Source organism: Corythoichthys intestinalis, chromosome 1 (genome assembly GCF_030265065.1).
Source record: "Corythoichthys intestinalis isolate RoL2023-P3 chromosome 1, ASM3026506v1, whole genome shotgun sequence".
Taxonomy (NCBI): domain Eukaryota; kingdom Metazoa; phylum Chordata; class Actinopteri; order Syngnathiformes; family Syngnathidae; genus Corythoichthys; species Corythoichthys intestinalis.
The window spans coordinates 41554500-41578948 of NC_080395.1; the positions used below are offsets into that span (position 1 = coordinate 41554500).

General features: G+C 38.9%; 1 protein-coding gene across 1 annotated transcript; it reads right to left on the minus strand.

The window, feature by feature from the left end:
* Positions 1–222: 222 nt before the first annotated feature.
* On the minus strand, positions 223–24280 carry mc1r (melanocortin 1 receptor). The gene is made up of 3 exons (XM_057830084.1): positions 24018–24280; positions 19289–19587; positions 223–1193 (listed from the first exon to the last, which is right to left on the minus strand). Exon 3 carries the CDS (start codon positions 1186–1188, stop codon positions 223–225), a length of 966 nt encoding a protein of 321 aa, XP_057686067.1. The 5' UTR covers positions 1189–1193; positions 19289–19587; positions 24018–24280.
* Between the last annotated feature and the right edge of the window lie 169 nt (positions 24281–24449).

The window sequence follows — 24449 nt, forward strand, 5'->3', positions numbered from 1 at the left end:
AACTTGCTCAATAAACCTGTATTTTGTCAGTTAAAGATAAAATACAATCAGAGTTCAGTTTTTGTGCTGCATTGTTGCGTTGAAAACATATCAAGTCAGTGTTTTACTTTTGGTATATAAGTAGGTAGCAGACCCCTGTCAGTCAAGCTAGATAAGGGTTGCCTGAGCAAATGAGTTGGCGGGGCAGTGAGCACGAAATTCTTCCGTCTTCCATGTTAAGGGTCACTCCCCGAAGAGCCAGCTGCACAGGAGCAGCTCTTTTAGAGTCTTGCGCAGCTCCTGGCTCCGGTAGGCGTAGATGAGGGGGTCTATAAGCGAGTTACAGATGATAAGGATGAGGAAGAGGTTAAAGTTCCTGAAAAAACAGTTGCAGAAGGGGCTGGTGGGGCAGGTGAGGTAGAGAATGAGGTGCAGGAAGAAGGGTCCCCAGCACACGATGAAGACACCAAGCAGGATGGTGAGCGTGACGGCGCCCTTCATGCTGGTGGATGGTCGGCGCTTTTTGCGGAAGTTGACGGTGATGCTGCGCGAGTGTATGTGCGCCAGCAAGAACATGTGCAGGTAGAGCACGGCGTTGAAGACCAGGCTGGAGCAGAAGAAGGTGATCAGGCACACGATGACGGCGTTGTCCGTGTCATAGACGATGAAGAAAATGCTGGAGGTGAAGCTGGCCAGCCATACGGCTGCGATGATGCCTACGGCACGCTGTGTGGTCATGATGCTGTGGTAGCGCAACGCGTAAAAGATGGTGATGTAGCGGTCGGCCGCGATGGTGCTGAGGAAGGAGAGCGACGACACCACCGAGCTGCAAATCATCACGTCGATGATGTTGTCCAGGTGGCGCAGCATGCCTGGTTGCATGTCCAGCAGGCCATGGTCGTGCAGGAGCATGAAAATGGTTTCCACCACGTTGCTGACGCTCACCAGCATGTCGGATGCAGCTAGGCAGCAGATGAAGTAGTACATTGGAGAGTGAAGGTTGCGGTTCTTGATGATGGCCACGATGACCAGGATGTTCTCCACCAGGCTGATGAGGCCCAGTGACAGGAAGAGCTCCTGCGGGATGCGCAGCTGGAAGCAACCCATGGAGTTGGGTTCAACAATGCTGGAGTTGGTCTCATTGTCTTGCAAGTAGTCGCCCAAGTAGTCGTGGTGCATGAAAAACTGGGAACTGTTGAAAAACTCCATTGGTCCTGAAATAGAAAACAGGCATCATCAGAGGAGGACACAAATAAAAGAAGGGAAAATATATAACTTGAAAACCAAACATAATTTGATCTGTTTCTGTAGATTAGATTTTCGCTCTAGGGTAAATCTTACTGCATCTGTCAGACAGCTCTGCATAAAGCATCCTGGTCTGGCGTATATTAAATGAAAACTAAGAGATTATCAAATAAATTGACTACTATTTGAATAATGTATTATTTAAAGGGCATTTGAATGAAAAAAGTCAAAATGGTAAAAAAAAAAGTGTCTTTCAGAAATAAATATTCAGGTGCTGTAGTTCTTCGAGAAATTAGGATGATAATCTTTTGTCTTGTCACTTGAAATTTGCAGACATTTGCTGTTACCTCAGAAAACTACTATTTTAAACATAACAATTGTAATCTTCATCCAATTATTCAGTGAATGTAAGGACGAATCAATAGTGCGTGGGTGTCAGAAGAATTTAAAGTCATAAACTTAAATCCATAATTGGGACAATAACCGTCCTACCCACTGAATCATTGTATAAATCAATTCGTTGAACACATCATTTTCCGCTTTAGAAGGACAACTCTACTTTCTCTAAACTTATCTGGCCGGATGCAGTACGAATTAAGGAGAGTGGGGATGGATTGTGCAATTGAGGGCAGCGGACATATTTACATGACCAACAGATACTGTAACATCAGCGAAGCCAAGCGCAGTGACAATGCTCCAGAAGTTCATGTAACATGTCAGTGTGCTAGATTTGTAGGGAAAGAGAGTGGCTGCTTTGTTTTGCGGCAAATTAAATACGTGCCCTCACCGCCAACCGGCAACCGCCCCCTATCAAATACGCATGCGTGTGTGCGTGTCTGCCCAATGACCATTGCAAATCACAGAAAATAGTGCCCTTAGAGTCAAAATTGTAACAGTAAAAAATTTGACTCAAGTAAGAGTAGCGTTACTTCGAAATAATATTAATTAATTATTATTAATAATATATATATAATAGTAATAATATAATAATATATATATAATATAATATATAATAATAATAATAATATTAATAATAATTGTCTTGATGTGAAGCATTGTCTGATGTGCATCATGACTCGGTCAAAAGAGCTGTCTGAAGACCTGCGATCAAGGATTATTGATTTGTATAAAGCTGGAAAAGGATACAAAACCATCTCTAAAAGTCTGCATATTCATCAATCGACTGTCAGAGAAGTTGTATACAAATGGAGAGAGTTTGGCCCTGTTGCTTCTCTCCCAAGGAGTGGCCGTCCACCAAAGATGACGCCAAGAGTTCAGCGCAGAATACTCAGAGAGGTAAAAAACAACCCTAGAGTGTCAACTAAAGCCTTACAGAAATCACTAGCACTGTCCAATATCTCTGCGCACACATCAACTATATGTAAAACTAAGGCCAAGAATGGTGTTCATGGGAGGACTCCACGGAGGAAGCAACTGCTGTCTAAAAAAAACATTGTTGCTCGTTAAATGTTCGCAAAAAGGCACTTGGACACTCCACAGACGTTTTGGGCAAAACATTTTGTGGACTGATGGAACCAAAGTTGAATTGTTTGGGAGTTACACACAACGTCATGTGTGGAGGAAAAATGGAACAGCTCACCTACATCAACAACTCATCCCCATCGTGAAGCATGGTGGAGGGAGCATCATGATTTGGGGCAGTTTTGCTACCTCAGGGCCTGGACAACTTCAATCATTAATAGAAGAATGAATTCAAAAGTTTATCAGGATGTTTTGCAGGAAAATCTGAGGCCGTCTGTCAGACAGTTGAAGCTAAAAAAAACAGTTGAAGCTAAAAAAAAAAAAAAAAAGATGGATGCTGCAACAAGACAATGATCCAAAACACAGAAGTATATAAACTTCAGAATGGTTTCAGAAGAACAAAATACACGTTCTGAAGTGGCCAAGTCAAAGTCCAGACTTGAACCCCATTGAGATGCTGTGGCATCACCTAAAGACAGCAATTCATGCTAGCATCCCAGGAATCTGACTGAATGGGCCAAGATTAGTCCTGACCGATGTGCCAGATGGATGTGCAGCTACAGGAAGCGTCTGGTTGAAGTTATTGCTGCCAATGGGGTGGGCCACAAAATATTAAATGTGATGGTTTACTTACTTATTTTTCCCCCTTCCGTCATTCTTTGCATACTATCCTCATTAAAATGTGAAAACCTATAAATGTTATGGTGGTTTTAGTTAAAGCAGACACCTCACCTCACATTTCTGTAATTTTGACAAAGATCAGATCATATTTGATGGTAATTTTATGCAGAAATGTGATAAATTCCAAAAGGTTCAGGTACTTTTTCATACCGCAGTACAATATGTACCAACAATCTTCTTTAAATGCATGGGATGTGGCATAGGGCAAGAGAAGATCTAACTTAAAAAGTGGGGAAAGGAATTGAAATCTGCAAACACACGTAGGAAGATGTATTATTGTCCGGTGAGACCTTAGTAGAACTTTGAGGCAATAATTCAAATAGGTATGTTTGGTGTACGTATACACAACACTGCTCATCACCAAATGAACACAACACCTCCAGTGAAAGTTGGTGGTGGCAAAAATCATACTTTACAGTTGTTTTTCTTCATCTTTTTATAGTGGAAGTAATTATGAACAATTGTAAATACAGGTAATTGTTTGCACAAAACTTGAAATTTTTGCTAGATAGGAATTTAAATGTCAGGAAAGGCCAACTGGAGATTTGGGTTAAATTAGGAGTACTTTAAAAGTGGCATTTGTGTGCTGACTCCCAATTAACAAGAGTTTGAACATGAGTAGTCATTTTAATTGCAGTCACGTCAAATGTTATTAGAGGATGTGTACACTTCAAACACTCAAAGCATTTATCAATATTATATACATATTTTTTTGGGTTGCTTTGGATGATAGTGAGGTTAACGTTTTATTCCTTCAAAAGCCTATAGAGCCATAACATATCCATGACTGTGATAGTGCTAAAACTGTTAATAATTATGTCTTTCGACCAAACATGACTTATGAATGAAAGTATTTTTTTTCATGAGATGTTGTCACATCTTTTTAAACGTGAAAACCTTATCCTGTGTTGACCCCTCCTACTGCTTCTTGGATAAACTTTCCAAAAATAAAGCTATTGCGCTTTGACACACCATCAAGTGAAAATGATCTACTGATAATTCATGATTCATTTAGGAAGGCACAGATTTTGACAGTTGGAAAGAATTGTACATGTTTGCAAGTGTATATAGGTAGCTAAAAGTGGACGAAGAGTAATACAAGAAGAAACCTTTGGACTGATGACACAAAGGGCAATATTTCTAGCCACCTTGTTTCTCAATTTTTTTTAACAAGTGTAAGTTTTGATCACAAACTACAACCGGGGAATATCTCTATTGATCTCAATTCTTTTTAATGCAATGGCTGCCAATGACCGCAAAGACGTCCTAGCTGCCACCCTTCCACTTCAAATGGATAAGACATCTACTAGTGATAAAGTCATTTAAATTAACAGCAGAAGGATGGAAAGAGTCGCATGATTGGACATCTATCATCGTCAGCACACAACACAGGCTAACCTGCATGTACACTTTTTACTTGGGACGGGACATTAATAATACCAAACAAATTGGGTGAACGGGGGTCAGGGCTACATTTTTCACGAATATGAACCTCATTAATTGATAGACAAAATGATCAATGCAAAACAAATCTGTATTGACTTATACTAACTTTCATGTGTATCGGTCAGGTGATACACAGTTTCAAAAACTACAAAAGAAACATTTTGAAAACAGAATAAATGTCTGGATTTTGTTAGCAAATTTATAATTGCAATATTTGAACATAAATTATTTTGACATTACATACAGTACGTACATATATTATACCTTGACTGTGATTAATGTATGATTATCAGAAAAAATATCTGCATAGGCTGCAAATAAAAATATTTTAAAATATATAATGTAGAAAATAGATAAATACATTTTAAATAAATGCAAGTCATCAGCCAATCAAACGTGCTCTTGAGGGGAAAAAATGGACCGGCACATTCAGCAAGTGAAAAGAGGTACCGGTATATGTAAGTCTTAACATAATGAAAATAATTCACTTGATAATGGTAGGATCAATTTTATCCTGACAGCATTTAGGAAGACAAAATTACACAAAATTACCTATATAACTGTACTCATTATTATATGCAAATAAAGTTGGTGGGGACAATTTGAGCATCCTGAAAAGTTGGTAGTGTTATGTCCCTACCGTCCCTATGCAAACCTCGAGATGACGCAACCACAGTTTATGCTGTTTAATAAACATAGTATATACATACAGTATTTCTAATTAGTGAGATGTGATGCATGTACTTGAACTCAATAGAAAAACAATAGCTCTAAAATAAGGAAAACCGTTCATGCTGTGTGTCAAATAGGCAGTAAAGGAGCTTGTTGAATGTGCAACAAAACATCATTCCATAGTTTGGAACCAGCAACAGAAGAAGCGCCATCTGCTTGGAGCTGGGTCAGGTTTTTATTTCCCTTTTCCTATTCACAGACGTTATACATAATAAAGTTTTTTTAAAAAAAGAAAAAAAATTGTAACTAGAAACTGCAATTTCGGGAGAAATTACACACCTTGGTCTTTCCTCTGTGGAGATACAGATCTTAGGCCCACTCAGGTCTATCAATAGAATGGATCATAATGCCAGTCATTGGCAAAAAACAAAGTAAAAGCCGTTAGAAATGAATGGGAGAATTGGACGTCGATGGACGTCAATGGCGGCACCTTTCATAATTGTTAATGGAATCGGGGAAGTTTGGGGGACACGTCCTAATGATATCTAGTCATTTTCTGTTGATTTGGGAAAAAAAAAAAAATTCCCATTGAAAATGAATGGGAAAATTTTGGACGTCCATGGACGTCAATGGTATCAACTTACATAAGCGTCAATGGAATCCAAGTACATTGGCATCAATAAAATGAACAAACATGAAGAAATGCCATTGGAAATGAATGGGAAGTTTGGACGTCCATGAACGTCAATGGCATCACCCTCCATAAGCGGCAATGCAATCGGGGACATTTGGGGGACACGTCCTAATGATATCTAGTCATTTTCTGTTGATTTGGGAAAAAAAAAAAAATCCCATTGAAAATGAATGGGAAAAATTTTGGACGTCCATGGACGTCAATGGTATCAACTTACATAAGCGTCAATGGAATCCAAGTACATTGGCATCAATAGAATGAACAAACACGAAGAAATGGCTTTGGAAATGATTGGGAAGTTTGGACGTCCATGGACGTCAATGGCATCACCCCCCATAAGCGGCAATGCAATCGGGGACATTTGGGGGACAAGTCCTAATGATATCTAGTCATTTTCTGTTGATTTGGGGAAAAAAAAAAAATTCCCATTGAAAATGAATGGGAAAAATTTTGGACGTCCATGGACGTCAATGGTATCAATTTACATAAGCGTCAATGGAATCCAAGTACATTGGCATCAATAAAATGAACAAACATGAAGAAATGCCATTGGAAATGAATGGGAAGTTTGGACGTCCCTGGACGTCAATGGCATCACCCTCCATAAGCAGCAATGCAATCGGGGACATTTGGGGGCCACGTCCTATTGATATCTAGTCATTTTCTGTTGATTTGGGGAAAAAAAAAATTTTCCCATTGAAAATGAATGGGAAAAATTTTGGACGTCCATGGACGTCAATGGCAGCACCCCCCATAAGCGTCAATGGAGTTGGAGACGTTTGGGGTATACGTCCTATTGATATCTGGTCATTTTCTGTTGATTTGGAGAAATGTAGTTTTTTCCCCATTGAAAATGATTGGGAAAAATTTTGGACGTCCATGGAAAACAATGGCGGCACCCTTCATAAGCGTCAATGGAATTGGGGAAGTTTGGGGGACACGTCCTATTGATATCTGGTCATTTTCTGTTGATTTGGGGAAATTTTGTTTTTTCCCCATTGAAAATGAATGGGAAAAATTTTGGACGTCCATGGCCGTCAATGGCATCGACATCCATATAGTCAATTGAATCCAAGTACATTGGCATCAGTAGATTCGACATGCATGGCCGTCAATGGCATCAATGCAATGTAAATTCCATTGGAAATCCCATTGGAAGTGAATGGGAACTTTTCCCATTCGAAATGAATGGGATAGTTTTTGGCAAATTTCCGAGGAAGCGTAATTTTTTTCCAAATTCTGTATACAACTTTTATGCCCCTCACCGTCCCGGAATTTTTGATGCCCAAATTATGTGATTTGGTCAAAAATTGTAGGACTAGATACATTTTGAAACTTTTTTTTTTTTCACGGAAAATTGCCGTTTACGGACGAACGGAAAAATTTTCCGGGCCATTTGTAAAGTTTCCTGTGTCACGCGAAAATTCCGGTCGTGCCGATACTTGAACGGTGCCGATCGGTCTAACGGTTCGGGCTGTGAAGCGCGCGTTTTTTTTCCATTCAAAATGAATAGGAAAGTTTTTGGCAAATTTCCGGGGAACCGTAAATTTTTGCCAAATTCTGTATACAACTTTTATGCCCCTCACCGTCCCGGAATTTCTGATGCCCAAATTATGTGATTTGGTCAAAAATTGTAGGACTAGATACATTTTGAAACTTTTTTTTTTTTCCGGAAAATTGCCGTTTACGGGCGAACGGAAAATTTTTCGGGGCCGTTTGAAAAATTGCCCGCGTCGCACGAAAATTCCGGTCGTGCCGATACGTGAACGGTGCTGATCGGTGCTATGGTTCGGGCTGCGCGGCGCGCCGAAAAAACGCGGAGAATAAGATGAATTATAATAATAAACTAGAAACTGCAATTTCGGGAGAAATTACACCTTGGTCTTTCCTCTGTGGAGATACAAATCTTAGCCCCACTCAGGTCTATCAATAGAATGGACCATAATGCCAGTCAATGGCACTAAACAAAGTAAAAGCCATTAGAAAAGATTGGGAGAATTGGACGTCCATGGCCGTCAATGGCATCACCCTCCATAAGCGGCAATCCAATCAGGGACATTTGGGGGACACGTCCTAATGATATCTAGTCATTTTCTGTTGATTTGGGGAAAAAAAAAAAATTCCCATTGAAAATGAATGGGAAAAATTTTGGACGTCCATGGACGTCAATGGTATCAATTTACATAGGCGTCAATGGAATCCAAGTACATTGGCATCAATAGAATGAACAAACATGAAGAAATGCCATTGGAAATGAATGGGAAGTTTGGACGTCCGTGGACGTCAATGGCATCACCCTCCATAAGCAGCAATGCAATTGGGGACATTTGGGGGAAACGTCCTATTGATATCTAGTCATTTTCTGTTTATTTGGGGAAAAAAAAAAAATTCCCATTGAAAATGAATGGGAAAAATTTTGGACGTCTATGGACGTCAATGGTATCAACTTACATAAGCGTCAATGGAATCTAAGTACATTGGCATCAATAGAATGAACAAACATGAAGAAATGCCATTGGAATAAATGGGAAGTTTGGACGTCCCTGGACGTCAATGGCATCACCCTCCATAAGCAGCAATGCGATTGGGGACATTTGGGGGACACGTCCTATTGATATCTAGTCATTTTCTGTTGATTTGGGGAAAAAAAAAAATTTCCCATTGAAAATGAATGGGTAAAATTTTGGACGTCCATGGACGTCAATGGCAGCACCCCCCATAAGCGTCAATGGAATCCAAGTACATTGGCATCAAAAGAATGAACAAACATGAAGAAATGCCATTGGAAATTAATGGGAAGTTTGGACGTCCCTGGACGTCAATGGCATCACCCTCCATAAGCAGCAATGCAATTGGGGACATTTGGGGGACACGTCCTATTGATATCTAGTCATTTTCTGTTGATTTGGGGAAAAAAAAAAATTTCCCATTGAAAATGAATGGGTAAAATTTTGGACGTCCATGGACGTCAATGGCAGCACCCCCCATAAGCGTCAATGGAGTTGGGGACGTTTGGGGTATACGTCCTATTGATATCTGGTCATTTTCTGTTGATTTAGAAAATGTAGTTTTTTCCCCATTGAAAATGAATGGGAAAAATTTTGGACGTCCATGTAAGTCAATGGCGGCACCCTTCATAAGCGTCAATGGAATTGGGGAAGTTTGGGGGACACGTCCTATTGATATCTGGTCATTTTCTGTTGATTTGGAGTAATTTTGTTTTTTCCCCATTGAAAATGAATGGGAAAAATTTTGGACGTCCATGGCAGTCAATGGCATCGACATCCATACAGTCAATTGAATCCAAGTACATTGGCATCAGTAGATTCGACATGCATGGCCGTCAATGGCATCAATGCAATGTAAATTCCATTGGAAATCCCATTGGAAGTGAATGGGACTTTTCCCATTTGAAATGAATGGGATAGTTTTTGGCAAATTTCCAAGGAAGCGTAATTTTTTTCCAAATTCTGTATACAACTTTTATGCCCCTCACCGTCCCGGAATTTTTTATGCCCAAATTATGTGGTTTGGTCAAAAATTGTAGGACTAGATACATTTTGAAACTTTTTTTTTTTTCACGGAAAATTGCCGTTTACGGACGAACGGAAAAATTTTCGGGGCCATTTGTAAAGTTTCCTGTGTCACGCGAAAATTCCGGTCGTGCCGATACTTGAACGGTGCCGATCGGTCTAACGGTTCGGGCTGTGAAGCGCGCGGTTTTTTTCCATTCAAAATGAATAGGAAAGTTTTTGGCAAATTTCCGGGGAACCGTAAATTTTTGCCAAATTCTGTATACAACTTTTATGCCCCTCACCGTCCCGGAATTTTTGATGCCCAAATTATGTGATTTGGTCAAAAATTGTAGGACTAGATACATTTTGAAACTTTTTTTATTTTTCGGAAAATTGCCGTTTACGGGCGAACGGAAAATTTTTCGTGGCGGTTTGAAAAATTCCCATCGTCACGCGAGAATTCCGGTCGTGCCGATACTTCAACGGTGCCGATCGGTGCTACGGTTTGGGCTGTGCGTTGGCTCAAAAAAACGCGGAGAATAAGATGAATAATAATAAGTACAATAAAGTTGTAGACTAGAAACTGCAATTTCGGGAGAAATTACACACCTTGGTCTTTCCTCTGTGGAGATACAAATCTTAGCCCCACTCAGGTCTATCAATAGAATGGACCATAATGCCAGTCATTGGCACTAAACAAAGTTAAAGGCATTAGAAAAGATTGGGAGAATTGGACGTCCATGTCCGTCAATGGCAGCACCCTCCATAATTGTTAATGGAATCGGGGAAGTTTGGGGGACACGTCCTAATGATATCTAGTCATTTTCTGTTGATTTGGGGAAAAAAAAAAATTTACCATTGAAAATGAATGAAAAAAATTTTGGACGTCCATGGACGTCAATGGTATCAACTTACATAAGCGTCAATGGAATCCAAGTACATTGGCATCAATAGAATGAACAAACATGAAGAAATGCCATTGGAAATGAATGGGAAGTTTGGACGTCCATGGACGTCAATGGCATCACCCTCCATAAGCGGCAATGCAATCGGGGACATTTGGGGGACACGTACTAATGATATCTAGTCATTTTCTGTTGAATTGGGGAAAAAAAAAATTCCCATTGAAAATGAATGGGAAAAATTTTGGACGTCCATGGACGTCAATGGTATCAACTTACATAAGCGTCAATGGAATCCAAGTACATTGACATCAATAGAATGAACAAACATGAAGAAATGCCATTGGAAATTAATGGGAAGTTTGGACGTCCGTGGACGTCAATGGCATCACCCTCCATAAGCAGCAATGCAATCGGGCACATTTGGGGGAAACGTCCTATTGATATCTAGTCATTTTCTGTTGATTTGGGGAAAAAAAAAAAAATTCCCATTGAAAATGAATGGGAAAAATTTTGGACGTCCATGGAAGTCAATGGCGGCACCCTTCATAAGCGTCAATGGAATTGGGGAAGTTTGGGGGACACGTCCTATTGATATCTGGTCATTTTCTGTTGATTTGGGGAAAAAAAAAAAATTCCCATTGAAAATGAATGGGGAAAATTTTGGACGTCCATGGACGTCAATGGTATCAGCTTACATAAGCGTCAATGGAATCCAAGTACATTGGCATCAATAGAATGAACAAACATGAAGAAATGCCATTGGAAATTAATGGGAAGTTTGGACGTCCATGGACGTCAATGGCATCACCCTCCATAAGCGGCAATGCAATCGGGGACATTTGGGGGACATGTCCTATTGATATCTAGTCATTTTCTGTTGATTTGGGGAAAAAAAAAAAATTCCCATTGAAAATGAATGGGAAAAATTTTGGACGTCCATGGACGTCAATGGTATCAACTTACATAAGCGTCAATGGAATCCAAGTACATTGGCATCAATAGAATGAACAAACATGAAGAAATGCCATTGGGATTTAATGGGAAGTTTGGACGTCCATGAACGTCAATGGCATCACCCTCCATAAGCGGCAATGCAATCAGGGACATTTGGGGGACACGTCCTAATGATATCTAGTCATTTTCTGTTGATTTGGGGAAAAAAAAAAATTTCCCATTGAAAATGAATGGGAAAAATTTTGGACGTCCATGGACGTCAATGGTATCAACTTACATAAGCGTCAATGGAATCCAAGTACATTGGCATCAATAGAATGAACAAACATGAAGAAATGCCATTGGAAATTAATGGGAAGTTTGGACCTCCGTGGACGTCAATGGCATCACCCTCCATAAGCAGCAATGCAATCGGGCACATTTGGGGGAAACGTCCTATTGATATCTAGTCATTTTCTGTTGATTTGGGGGAAAAAAAAAAAATTCCCATTGAAAATGAATGGGAAAAATTTTGGACGTCCATGGACGTCAATGGTATCAACTTACATAAGCGTCAATGGAATCCAAGTACATTGGCATCAAAAGAATGAACAAACATGAAGAAATGCCATTGGAAATGAATGGGAAGTTTGGACGTCCCTGGACGTCAATGGCATCACCCTCCATAAGCAGCAATGCAATCGGGGACATTAGGGGGACAGGTCCTATTGATATCTAGTCATTTTCTGTTGATTTGGGGGAAAAAAAAAATTCCCATTGAAAATGAATGGGTAAAATTTTGGACGTCCATGGACGTCAATGGCAGCACCCCCCATAAGCGTCAATGGAATTGGGGACGTTTGGGATATACGTCCTATTGATATCTGGTCATTTTCTGTTGATTTGGAGAAATTTAGTTTTTTCCCCATTGAAAATGAATGGGAAAAATTTTGGACGTCCATGTAAGTCAATTGCGGCACCCTTCATAAGCGTCAATGGAATTGGGGAAGTTTGGGGGACACGTCCTATTGATATCTGGTCATTTTCTGTTGATTTGGGGTAATTTTGTTTTTTCCCCATTGAAAATGAATGGGAAAAATTTTGGACGTCCATGGCAGTCAATGGCATCGATATCCATATAGTCAATTGAATCCAAGTACATTGGCATCAGTAGATTCGACATGCATGGCCGTCAATGGCATCAATGCAATGTAAATTCCATTGGAAATCCCATTGGAAGTGAATGGGACTTTTCCCATTCGAAATGAATGGGATAGTTTTTGGCAAATTTCCGAGGAAGCGTAATTTTTTTCCAAATTCTGTATACAACTTTTATGCCCCTCACCGTCCCGGAATTTTTGATGCCCAAATTATGTGATTTGGTCAAAAATTGTAGGACTAGATACATTTTGAAACTTTTTTTTTTTTCACGGAAAATTGCCGTTTACGGACGAACGGAAAAATTTTCGGGGCCATTTGTAAAGTTTCCTGTGTCACGCGAAAATTCCGGTCGTGCCGATACTTGAACGGTGCCGATCGGTCTAACGGTTCGGGCTGTGAAGCGCGCGTTTTTTTTCCATTCAAAATGAATAGGAAAGTTTTTGGCAAATTTCCGGGGAACCGTAAATTTTTGCCAAATTCTGTATACAACTTTTATGCCCCTCACCGTCCCGGAATTTTTGATGCCCAAATTATGTGATTTGGTCAAAAATTGTAGGACTAGATACATTTTGAAACTTTTTTTATTTTTCGGAAAATTGCCGTTTACGGGCGAACGGAAAATTTTTCGTGGCGGTTTGAAAAATTCCCATCGTCACGCGAAAATTCCGGTCGTGCCGATACTTGAACTGTGCCGATCGGTGCTACGGTTTGGGCTGTGCGTTGGCTCAAAAAAACGCGGAGAATAAGATGAATAAATAATAAGTACAACTAGAAACTGCAATTTCGGGAGAAATTACACACCTTGGTCTTTCCTCTGTGGAGATACAGATCTTAGCCCCACTCAGGTCTATCAATAGAATGGATCATAATGCCAGTCATTGGCAAAAAACAAAGTAAAAGCCGTTAGAAATGAATGGGAGAATTGGACGTCCATGGACGTCAATGGCGGCACCTTTCATAATTGTTAATGGAATCGGGGAAGTTTGGGGGACACGTCCTAATGATATCTAGTCATTTTCTGTTGATTTGGGAAAAAAAAAAAAATTCCCATTGAAAATGAATGGGAAAAATTTTGGACGTCCATGGACGTCAATGGTATCAACTTACATAAGCGTCAATGGAATCCAAGTACATTGGCATCAATAAAATGAACAAACATGAAGAAATGCCATTGGAAATGAATGGGAAGTTTGGACGTCCATGAACGTCAATGGCATCACCCTCCATAAGCGGCAATGCAATCGGGGACATTTGGGGGACACGTCCTAATGATATCTAGTCATTTTCTGTTGATTTGGGAAAAAAAAAAAAAATCCCATTGAAAATGAATGGGAAAAATTTTGGACGTCCATGGACGTCAATGGTATCAACTTACATAAGCGTCAATGGAATCCAAGTACATTGGCATCAATAAAATGAACAAACATGAAGAAATGCCTTTGGAAATGAATGGGAAGTTTGGACGTCCATGAACGTCAATGGCATCACCCCCCATAAGCGGCAATGCAATCGGGGACATTTGGGGGACACGTCCTAATGATATCTAGTCATTTTCTGTTGATTTGGGGAAGAAAAAAAAAATTCCCATTGAAAATGAATGGGAAAAATTTTGGACGTCCATGGACGTCAATGGTATCAACTTACATAAGCGTCAATGGAATCCAAGTACATTGGCATCAATAGAATGAACAAACATGAAGAAATGCCATTGGAAATGAATGGGAAGTTTGGACGTCCCTGGACGTCAATGGCATCACCCTCCATAAGCAGCAATGCAATCGGGGACATTTGGGGGACAGGTCCTATTGATATCTAGTCATTTTCTGTTGATTTGGGGAAAAAAAAAAAAATTCCCATTGAAAATGAATGGGTAAAATTTTGGACGTCCATGGACGTCAATGGCAGCACCCCCCATAAGCGTCAATGGAATTGGGGACGTTTGGGATATACGTCCTTTTGATATCTGGTCATTTTCTGTTGATTTGGAGAAATTTAGTTTTTTCCCCATTGAAAATGAATGGGAAAATTTTTGGACGTCCATGTAAGTCAATGGCGGCATCCTTCATAAGCGTCAATGGAATTGGGGAAGTTTGGGGGACACGTCCTATTGATATCTGGTCATTTTCTGTTGATTTGGGGTAATTTAGTTTTTTCCCCATTGAAAATGAATGGGAAAAATTTTGGACGTCCATGGCAGTCAATGGCATCGACATCCATATAGTCAATTGAATCCAAGTACATTGGCATCAGTAGATTCGACATGCATGGCCGTCAATGGCATCAATGCAATGTAAATTCCATTGGAAATCCCATTGGAAGTGAATGGGACTTTTCCCATTCGAAATGAATGGGATAGTTTTTGGCAAATTTCCGAGGAACCGTAATTTTTTTCCAAATTCTGTATACAACTTTTATGCCCCTCACCGTCCCGGAATTTTTGATGCCCAAATTGTGTGATTTGGTCAAAAATTGTAGGACTAGATACATTTTGAAACATTTTTTTTTTTTCCGGAAAATTGCCGTTTACGGGCGAAGGGAAAATTTTTCGGGTCCGTTTGAAAAATTCCCATCGTTGCGCGAAAATTCCGGTCGTGCCGATATTTGAACGGTGCCGATCGGTCAAACGGTTCGGGCTGTGCAGCGTGCGTTTTTTTTTCATTCAAAATGAATAGGAAAGTTTTTGGCAAATTTCCGGGGAACCGTAAATTTTTGCCAAATTCTGTATACAACTTTTATGCCCCTCATCGTTCCGGAATTTTTGATACCCAAATTATGTGATTTGGTCAAAAATTGTAGGACTAGATACATTTTTTAACTTTTTTTTTTTTTCGGAAAATTGCCGTTTACGGGCGAACGGAAAATTTTTCGGGGGATTTTGAAAAAGTCCCTGCGTCGCGCGAAAAATCCGGTCGTGCCGATACTTCAACGGTGCCGATCGGTGGTACGGTTCGGGCTGCGCGGCGCGCCGAAAAAACGCGGAGAATAAGATGAAGATATAATAAATAACTAGAAACTGCAATTTCGGGAGAAATTACACACCTTGGTCTTTCCTCTGTGGAGATACAAATCTTAGCCCCACTCAGGTCTATCAATAGAATGGACCATAATGCCAGTCATTGGCACTAAACAAAGTTAAAGCCATTAGAAAAGATTGGGAGAATTGGACGTCCATGAACGTCAATGGCAGCACCCTCCATAAGCGGCAATGCAAACGGGGACATTTGGGGGACACGTCCTAATGATATCTAGTCATTTTCTGTTGATTTGGGAAAAAAAAAAAAATCCCATTGAAAATGAATGGGAAAAATTTTGGACGTCCATGGACGTCAATGGTATCAACTTACATAAGCGTCAATGGAATCCAAGTACATTGGCATCAATAGAATGAACAAACATGAAGAAATGCCTTTGGAAATGAATGGGAAGTTTGGACGTCCATGGACGTCAATGGCATCACCCCCCATAAGCGGCAATGCAATCGGGGACATTTGGGGGACACGTCCTAATGATATCTAGTCATTTTCTGTTGATTTGGGGAAAAAAAAAAATTTCCCATTGAAAATGAATGGGAAAAATTTTGGACGTCCATGGACGTCAATGGTATCAACTTACATAAGCGTCAATGGAATCCAAGTACATTGGCATCAATAGAATGAACAAACATGAAGAAATGCCATTGGAAATGAATGGGAAGTTTGGACGTCCGTGGACGTCAATGGCATCACCCTTCATAAGCAGCAATGCAATCGGGCACATTTGGGGGAAACGTCCTATTGATATCTAGTCATTTTCTGTTGATTTGGGGAAAAAAAAAAAAATTCCCATTGAAAATGAATGGGAAAAATTTTGGACGTCCATGGACGTCAATGGTATCAACTTACATAAGCGTCAATGGAATCCAAGTACATTGGCATCAAAAGAATGAACAAACATGAAGAAATGCCATTGGAAATGAATGGGAAGTTTGGACGTCCATGGACGTCAATGGCATCACCCCCCATAAGCGGCAATGCAATCGGGGACATTTGGGGGACACGTCCTAATGATATCTAGTCATTTTCTGTTGATTTGGGGAAAAAAAAAAAATTCCCATTGAAAATGAATGGGAAAAATTTTGGACGTCCATGGACGTCAATGGTATCAACTTACATAACCGTCAATGGAATCCAAGTACATTGGCATCAAAAGAATGAACAAACATGAAGAAATGCCATTGGAAATGAATGGGAAGTTTGGACGTCCATGAACGTCAATGGCATCACCCTCCATAAGCGGCAATGCAATCGGGGACATTTGGGGGACACGTCCTAATGATATCTAGTCATTTTCTGTTGATTTGGGGGGAAAAAAAAAATTTCCCATTGAAAATGAATGGGAAAAAGTTTGGACGTCCCTGGACGTCAATGGCATCACCCTCCAAAAGCAGCAATGCAATCGGGGACATTTGGGGGACAGGTCCTATTGATATGTAGTCATTTTCTGTTGATTTGGGGAAAAAAAAAAAATTCCCATTGAAAATGAATGGGTAAAATTTTGGACGTCCATGGACGTCAATGGCAGCACCCCCCATAAGCGTCAATGGAATTAGGGACGTTTGGGATATACGTCCTATTGATATCTGGTCATTTTCTGTTGATTTGGAGAAATTTAGTTTTTTCCTCATTGAAAATGAATGGGAAAAATTTTGGACGTCCATGTAAGTCAATGGCGGCACCCCTCATAAGCGTCAATGGAATTGGGGAAGTTTGGGGGACACGTCCTATTGATATCTGGTCATTTTCTGTTGATTTGGGGTAATTTTGTTTTTTCCCCATTGAAAATGAATGGGAAAAATTTTGGACGTCCATGGCAGTCAATGGCATCGACATCTATATAGTCAATTGAATCCAAGTACATTGGCATCAGTAGATTCGACATGCATGGCCGTCAATGGCATCAATGCAATGTAAATTCCATTGGAAATCCCATTGGAAGTGAATGGGACTTTTCCCATTCGAAATGAATGGGATAGTTTTTGGCAAATTTCCGAGGAAGCGTAATTTTTTTCCAAATTCTGTATACAACTTTTATGCCCCTCACCGTCCCGGAATTTTTGATGCCCAAATTATTTGATTTGGTCAAAAATTGTAGGACTAGATACATTTTGAAACTTTTTTTTTTTTCACGGAAAATTGCCGTTTACGGACGAACGGAAAAATTTTCGGGGCCATTTGTAAAGTTTCCTGTGTCACGCGAAAATTCCGGTCGTGCCGATACTTGAACGGTGCCGATCGGTCTAACGGTTCGGGCTGTGAAGCGCGCGTTTTTTTTCCATTCAAAATGAATAGGAAAGTTTTTGGCAAATTTCCGGGGAACCGTAAATTTTTGCCAAATTCTGTATACAACTTTTATGCCCCTCACCGTCCCGGAATTTTTGATGCCCAAATTATGTGATTTGGTCAAAAATTGTAGGACTAGATACATTTTGAAACTTTTTTTAATTTTCGGAAAATTGCCGTTTACGGGCGAACGGAAAATTTTTCGTGGCGGTTTGAAAAATTCCCATCGTCACGCGAAAAATCCGGTCGTGCCGATACTTCAACGGTGCCGATCGGTGCTACGGTTTGGGCTGTGCGTTGGCTCAAAAAAACGCGGAGAATTATTGAATAATAATAATAATAATAATAATAATAAAGTTGCACAACAACATAACCTTGTTCTTTCCTTCAGAAAGACCAAGGTAATAAAGTTGCACAATAACAATACCTTGTTCTTTCTTTCAGAAAGACCAAGGTAAATATCATTACCTTGTTCTTTCCTTTGGAAAGACCAAGGTAATTATAATCACTTGCCAGAGGTTTAACTTGATGACTTGCACATATACATAACACATACACATAACATATCACGGGAGGGTTCAATTTGATCGAATTCATAAGACTGGAAAAAGCCAGCCAGTACCTATAGTCAAACTTGGCAGGTGTAAAATAGTAAATATTTTTACTCAAAACTTGTCTATGTACTGATAGATAGATAATGTACTGGACTTAGTGAATATTTGATTAATACCTAAATAACCTCCTCTCACCTGCAAAGTCCAACCTAATCAGTTGCAAGAACAAGCCAATAGCAAAAAAGGCAAACTTGATTGTGTACAAATTGCATCACAGAAATGTCTTGAAAATTAAACAAATAACACTGGATAAGGGTGGTGCCTTGTTTTAAATACACACAAAACATTGGCATATTTTGTGAAACTTGATGACTCAGAAATAATAGCTCAAAACGAGTAATGTTTGGCATCCAACATGAATTAAAATAGTATTGGAAGAGTTGCATGTTTAAATTACAAGAGTGGCCCCTAGTCAAATTTGATGGGTGGGAAAACAACAATAGTAGAAATATAAATTTGATGGAGAAAAAAAAAAAAAACAATAAAATAGACCCCCCCCCCCCCCAAAAAAAAGGGGGGGGGGGTCCTTTTAATTGAACACAAGAGGAAATCTAGTGAAAATTACCTAACAAAAGAATTTACAGTCAACATACTGTTGTATGAACATCTAGTCGGGAATTTAAAAAAAAGCAGATAAACGTACCGTTAGCAATATAGTTGAAAAGTGCGTCTCCTCGGCTTGTTTATGGCTGCAAGCAGACAAACAGCAACATCCAGAACATGTTCTTTTCCCAAATCATGTTCTTTGCCTTAGGCATGCTGACTAATCTAACAAGAGAGCTTCTTTGCAGGACTGATGTGATGTGAGTATCTTTAAGAATACTGTAATTGAAGAGAGGAGAGCTGTGTGGCCCAGTGCTGCTCTGAACCATGTGAGGCTTGACTGGGCTCCTCCTTGTATAACAACGTAACTAGCAGGCCTGGCAGTGATGATCGTGCAACCTGGGCAAAAGAAATAATTGACGCCGTTAGAACACACTTTAGGGTAGAAGATAACATTAATTACATTTTTTAACTCCTAACTGACAACAAAACTTAAGAGAAGGTGCCATGAAATACAAGTTAAATTGCTTTAGTGAGCATGCTTGTAACACTTACTTTTTTTTGTAGCTTATTTTGAAAAATTGCATTTTTTTTCTTTTGCAGGCCATGTAAAATTAATATGCAAAAATCACTGACTCACCTCTAACAATGCAGGAATGATTTTTGACTTTATTATCAATGGTAGTAACTGCTAAGGGTGTAATGATACGTCGATCTGATCAACATATTGATTAGTTAAGCAATGATCTAATCGAATCGATCAAAATACAAAATTAACTGATTGTGGTAAATGTTTACCAGAAGGGAGTAAAGTAGCAAAAAAAAAAATACTCAAGAGTAGTGTTACTTCAAAATAATATGAATCAAGTAAAAGTAGTCATCTGAAAATTTACTCAAGTACAAGTAAAAAAGTATTCGTTGAAAAGAATACTCAAGTAATGAGTAACATTGTGAGTGTGATTTATAATGTCTTTCTTTTTTTAATAATGGTATATTTTTTTCTCAGTTCAACTTCATCTATATGCACTGTTATTTTTATACTGCACTATAACATGTTAGATGACCATATTAGGCCAAAAAGAACACACAAAAATAATCTAAGTCAGACCAGATCAACACTATGAAACACCTATCCAAATAGCATGAATCCCCTCTTGTAGAGAAAAAAAATTGTTACTTCTGATTGGTAGAATGCAGGGGTCCCCAAATCGGTCCTCGAGGGCCACTGTGGGTCCTGGTTTTTGTTCATACCGATCAAGCACAGACATTTTACCAATGTGGTTTCTACTAAAACAAGCAGAACCTGACTGCAATCAACTGATTACACTTATAAAACACCAGATTGGTGAAAAAGTGTGGTCTTGTTTTGTTGGAGTGAAATCCTGCACCCACTGCGGCCCTATGTGGAATAGTTTGGAGACCACTGGTATAATGGAGTAATGTGGTTATTGTTGCAATGTCTCATTGGTGAAACTGAGACAGCCAGTGTCGGCATCTCTGGCAAAAATTAATTAAAGTTAATATGAAGAATAAAGAGGAAAAATGTAACGACTCTACTGTGGCCCAAACTTGCGGAGTAAGAGTACTTTTTCTTCTCCACAAATCTACTCGGGTAAAAGTAAAAAAGCATCGCATGGTAAAACTACTCAAAGAAGTACGTTTTTTTTTTTTTTTTTTCTAAAATTTTTTTTTAGTAAATTTAATGCGTTACTACTCACCTCTGATGTGTACATAATATATTATTAAGTCGATCAAAAGCCCTTGATTTGAATTGAAACCAAGTCATTATACAATAGAAAAAAATGTGACAAGACCGGCAAATACTATATCGTTATGCAAAGAATCAATATCGTATTGTATTATCTTTAAAATAATTTGAAAAAATATGGTTAAACTAGTACCTTGCTGACTGTGTCAATCAAAACTTATAGAACGTTCTGTGTAGCAATTTTAATCAGATCACCTTACGATGTAAATTATCATAAAGGAAGTATTTACTGTTGGCTATGGGCTAATGTGAGATGCTTGTATGGAAATTCATATGTAGGACACTGAGAAGCTGTAGAAAATTATCAAAGCAAAGTGATGTTGAATTGTTTGACCCCAAAACCTGTTCTAATTTCTGACTGTCATTTAAAATTAATTGTAGAAAAAAAATGTTTCTTAAAGTACCTGTGACAGGATTAAAAAAAAAAAGTCTTAAATAGCTTTAATATGTGAATTAAAACCATATTTTAAGAAGATTCGACTATATAAACAATTTGGGAAAGCGCAGATGACGAGAAATTAGTCTTGTAATCCACCGTTTAGCCCGACCTATCATTATAGCGCTTAAGCGTCCCCAGCGGGGTGATGATGTCAGCAGAGTAATGATTTCAGCTAATTTAGAATCCAGCCCATTGAAGGGGAAGATTCAAAATGAGAAAAATGCGACAGAGAGCAGCAAAATGTAATCATTGTTTTAATCTCTCTACTCCAATATTTTTACAGGATATTCTTCTTATCTAAGTATTTTCCCCCAATTTCTTAATAAATGGTATGGTCATGACAACAGCCTCTGCTAAATTGAATATGAAACATTAAAAATGCATTCATTCAATACAACAGGGCAAAATTATTGCATAATGGTCAAAACTGCCAACTTCCGAAACTTTCCAAACGGTATTTTATGCCACCGGAGTTGGTCCGGCTTTTGTCATGTTTGCCACGATCCCAGTATTTGACATACCATAAAACACGTAACTTACGCAATCATCTGTCCAGTGGTTGCTCCTTTGTCATATTTATTTTGCCCATTATTTGTGGTGAACAGGATGTTTTTGAAATCCAAAAAGCCTCACACCATTCTCCCTGTTGTAGCAACAAAAGCCAACAGCACATTGGGCTGGCGTGACGCAAAAAATAAACGAATCAATCCGCAAAATCAGCTGAATCTGCAGTCTTTCTGCATACGATACTAATGGCTGTATTGTGAAGATGGTTAGTCCGCTGACGTCACATTCGCCTTCTACCTCAATCTGAGACCGTGGCCGGAAGTCATCATTTTCGTAGTGTGGGATTAAAAAAAATTGAATAAATTTATCGATGGCTTCCACACACATCCAAGCGGTCCATTTCATTCAGGAGCATAAAATACCGCGTGTAATATGAAATAAACATTCTTTTTTTGTGTCACAGGCACTTTAATCAAGATCAGAACCCTTTGAAGTGTTTAATGTGGGAAATGGCTAAGACCATTTTAACATCAACGGGTTACTTTCCTTTTTTATATGCCATTTATGATGCCTGTGAATCATTGTATCGGTTGCAACTGGAATGTTCTGGCTGACTTAGAAGATATTTCATCAATAAGCATGCAGCAAGGATAGCACCAGTCTGGGCTTTGGTGCAGTAACTCCCTCAATAAAGTTCAGTTCAGTTGTCTACAGATAGTGAAGCTGCCTCAACAATCAGATGAAACTGTGGCATTTTTATTAATTAAAATGGAAATCATTTTCTTTGTTTGGGATGTAGAAAATTGTACTGTGTGTCAAAGCCACGCACCATAGTTTGAAATAGGCTTGCATATATTTATATCTACAAATGTTGTACTGATACCCAATAATACTACTATTAGTGTCGGACTATCGGTACCGATGCTAAAATGACGTTTGTGGAGTAATGTTGCCTACTTGGGTGAGAGAGTAGGTCTTCCTTGAAAATCAGATTAGTTCACTTGCTATTAATTCCATGGCAATTCTGATATTAGTAGGGACTTGGACCGAGGAAATTTAGCCACAAAAGTGTTCATATTTACTTCCCAGAACCCTGTAAGTCTGTCCTTTGGAATGATTCTAATAAAGCTGTAAAGCAGCGGTGGCGCCGTCAGGGCTAAAACCTCCTCTCTCAGCTGCTTTTGATGACCGCTTATGAAGAGCTATCTAAACTGTATTTAGATCACATGAACAGTCCTCAAATACTCCACCCATAGCTCCAGGTGAACTGAGAACATTGATGTCATTTAATAGTCAAGCACACTGCATCTCTTCATTGGCACACTAACTTTGCCTTGAGACATAATATATAGGAAGCAGGTCATTTAATAAAGTTTATGAAGAGGCCGTAATTGAAGTGAATTGCCCTCAAGTGGAATCATGTAGATAGCTATCACACAGTCGGTCCTAGATGCTTTACAGAACAGTAGGGCCATGTCAATCTCTATTCTGCCAGATATAAACCTAGTCTTCTGGGAGGCAAATTCATGATTTGATCACGTTATATACAGAACACCCTCTCTGGCTGCAAAGTTAGGTTCACTTTGGAGATTTGACATATGATATGTAATTACTGTTTAGGAAAACATTACATTATTGCAGTCATTCACCACTGTGATCTGCACATTTATGAGTTAAATTATTTTAATAAAGACATATAATTGGAATAAGAGTAACATCATCAAACGAAAATGTTACAAAATATCTTCAGAAACAAACTTACATACCCCTGCTTTAAGGGTGTGCCATCATATCATGTCATAGTTTTAACAAGAATGGATAGCCTGCATCTTTGAAAATCTGCATCACAGAACATGTTTTATTATTTTGAAAAAATAAATTTGTGTATTGGCTCTAATCCATCCATCCTGATCTTTCTGATATGTATTCTTATATGGATAAGAGGCCACATTAATGAGATTTCTGTTAAGTAATAAAAATAATAATGCTAAAGAAAATCAAATCAACCTTGAAAATCAAATACTTTCCAATTTCCTAAAAAAATAAAAAACAGGCAATCTGGGTCAATGCTAATGGCTTGCTTTTAATGAACCACATTTGTGAACTTCAACATACCAGGCAGCTTGGACAGGAACATCTTCCACAGCACGATCATTTGTGCAACACCTTAACGATCCTTAATTCCTTTGTGTCGGTTGTACTCTGGCAGCAGCTTAACTTGCTGGACTATTCCATAGGACTTCCTATCCTTTGCAGTTTACAAAATGTGGCAAAATAATAGTGTTACTATGAGCATCAATTTCAAACGATTTGCACAAACCTAATTTTTAGTACTCGTAATAAATTTTAACTATTTACAACCTATCTTGTGAAGTAAAACAAATTGTACAGGATATATGATAACAAATCAACTCAAAACAAAATGAAAATTGTTATTTACTCTTGATGTTCTAAAATTCCCTAAAATTCTTCGAGAATAGGACTGTCAGGTTATTTCAGTAGTAGACAATGTCTGTTTATTTGTGAACATTTTTAATACAAAATGCT

Coding starts and splice junctions, on each gene's coding strand:
- mc1r (XM_057830084.1), bottom strand. CDS start 1,188: ATGGAGTTTTTCAACAGTTCCCAGTTTTTCATGCACCACGACTACTTG.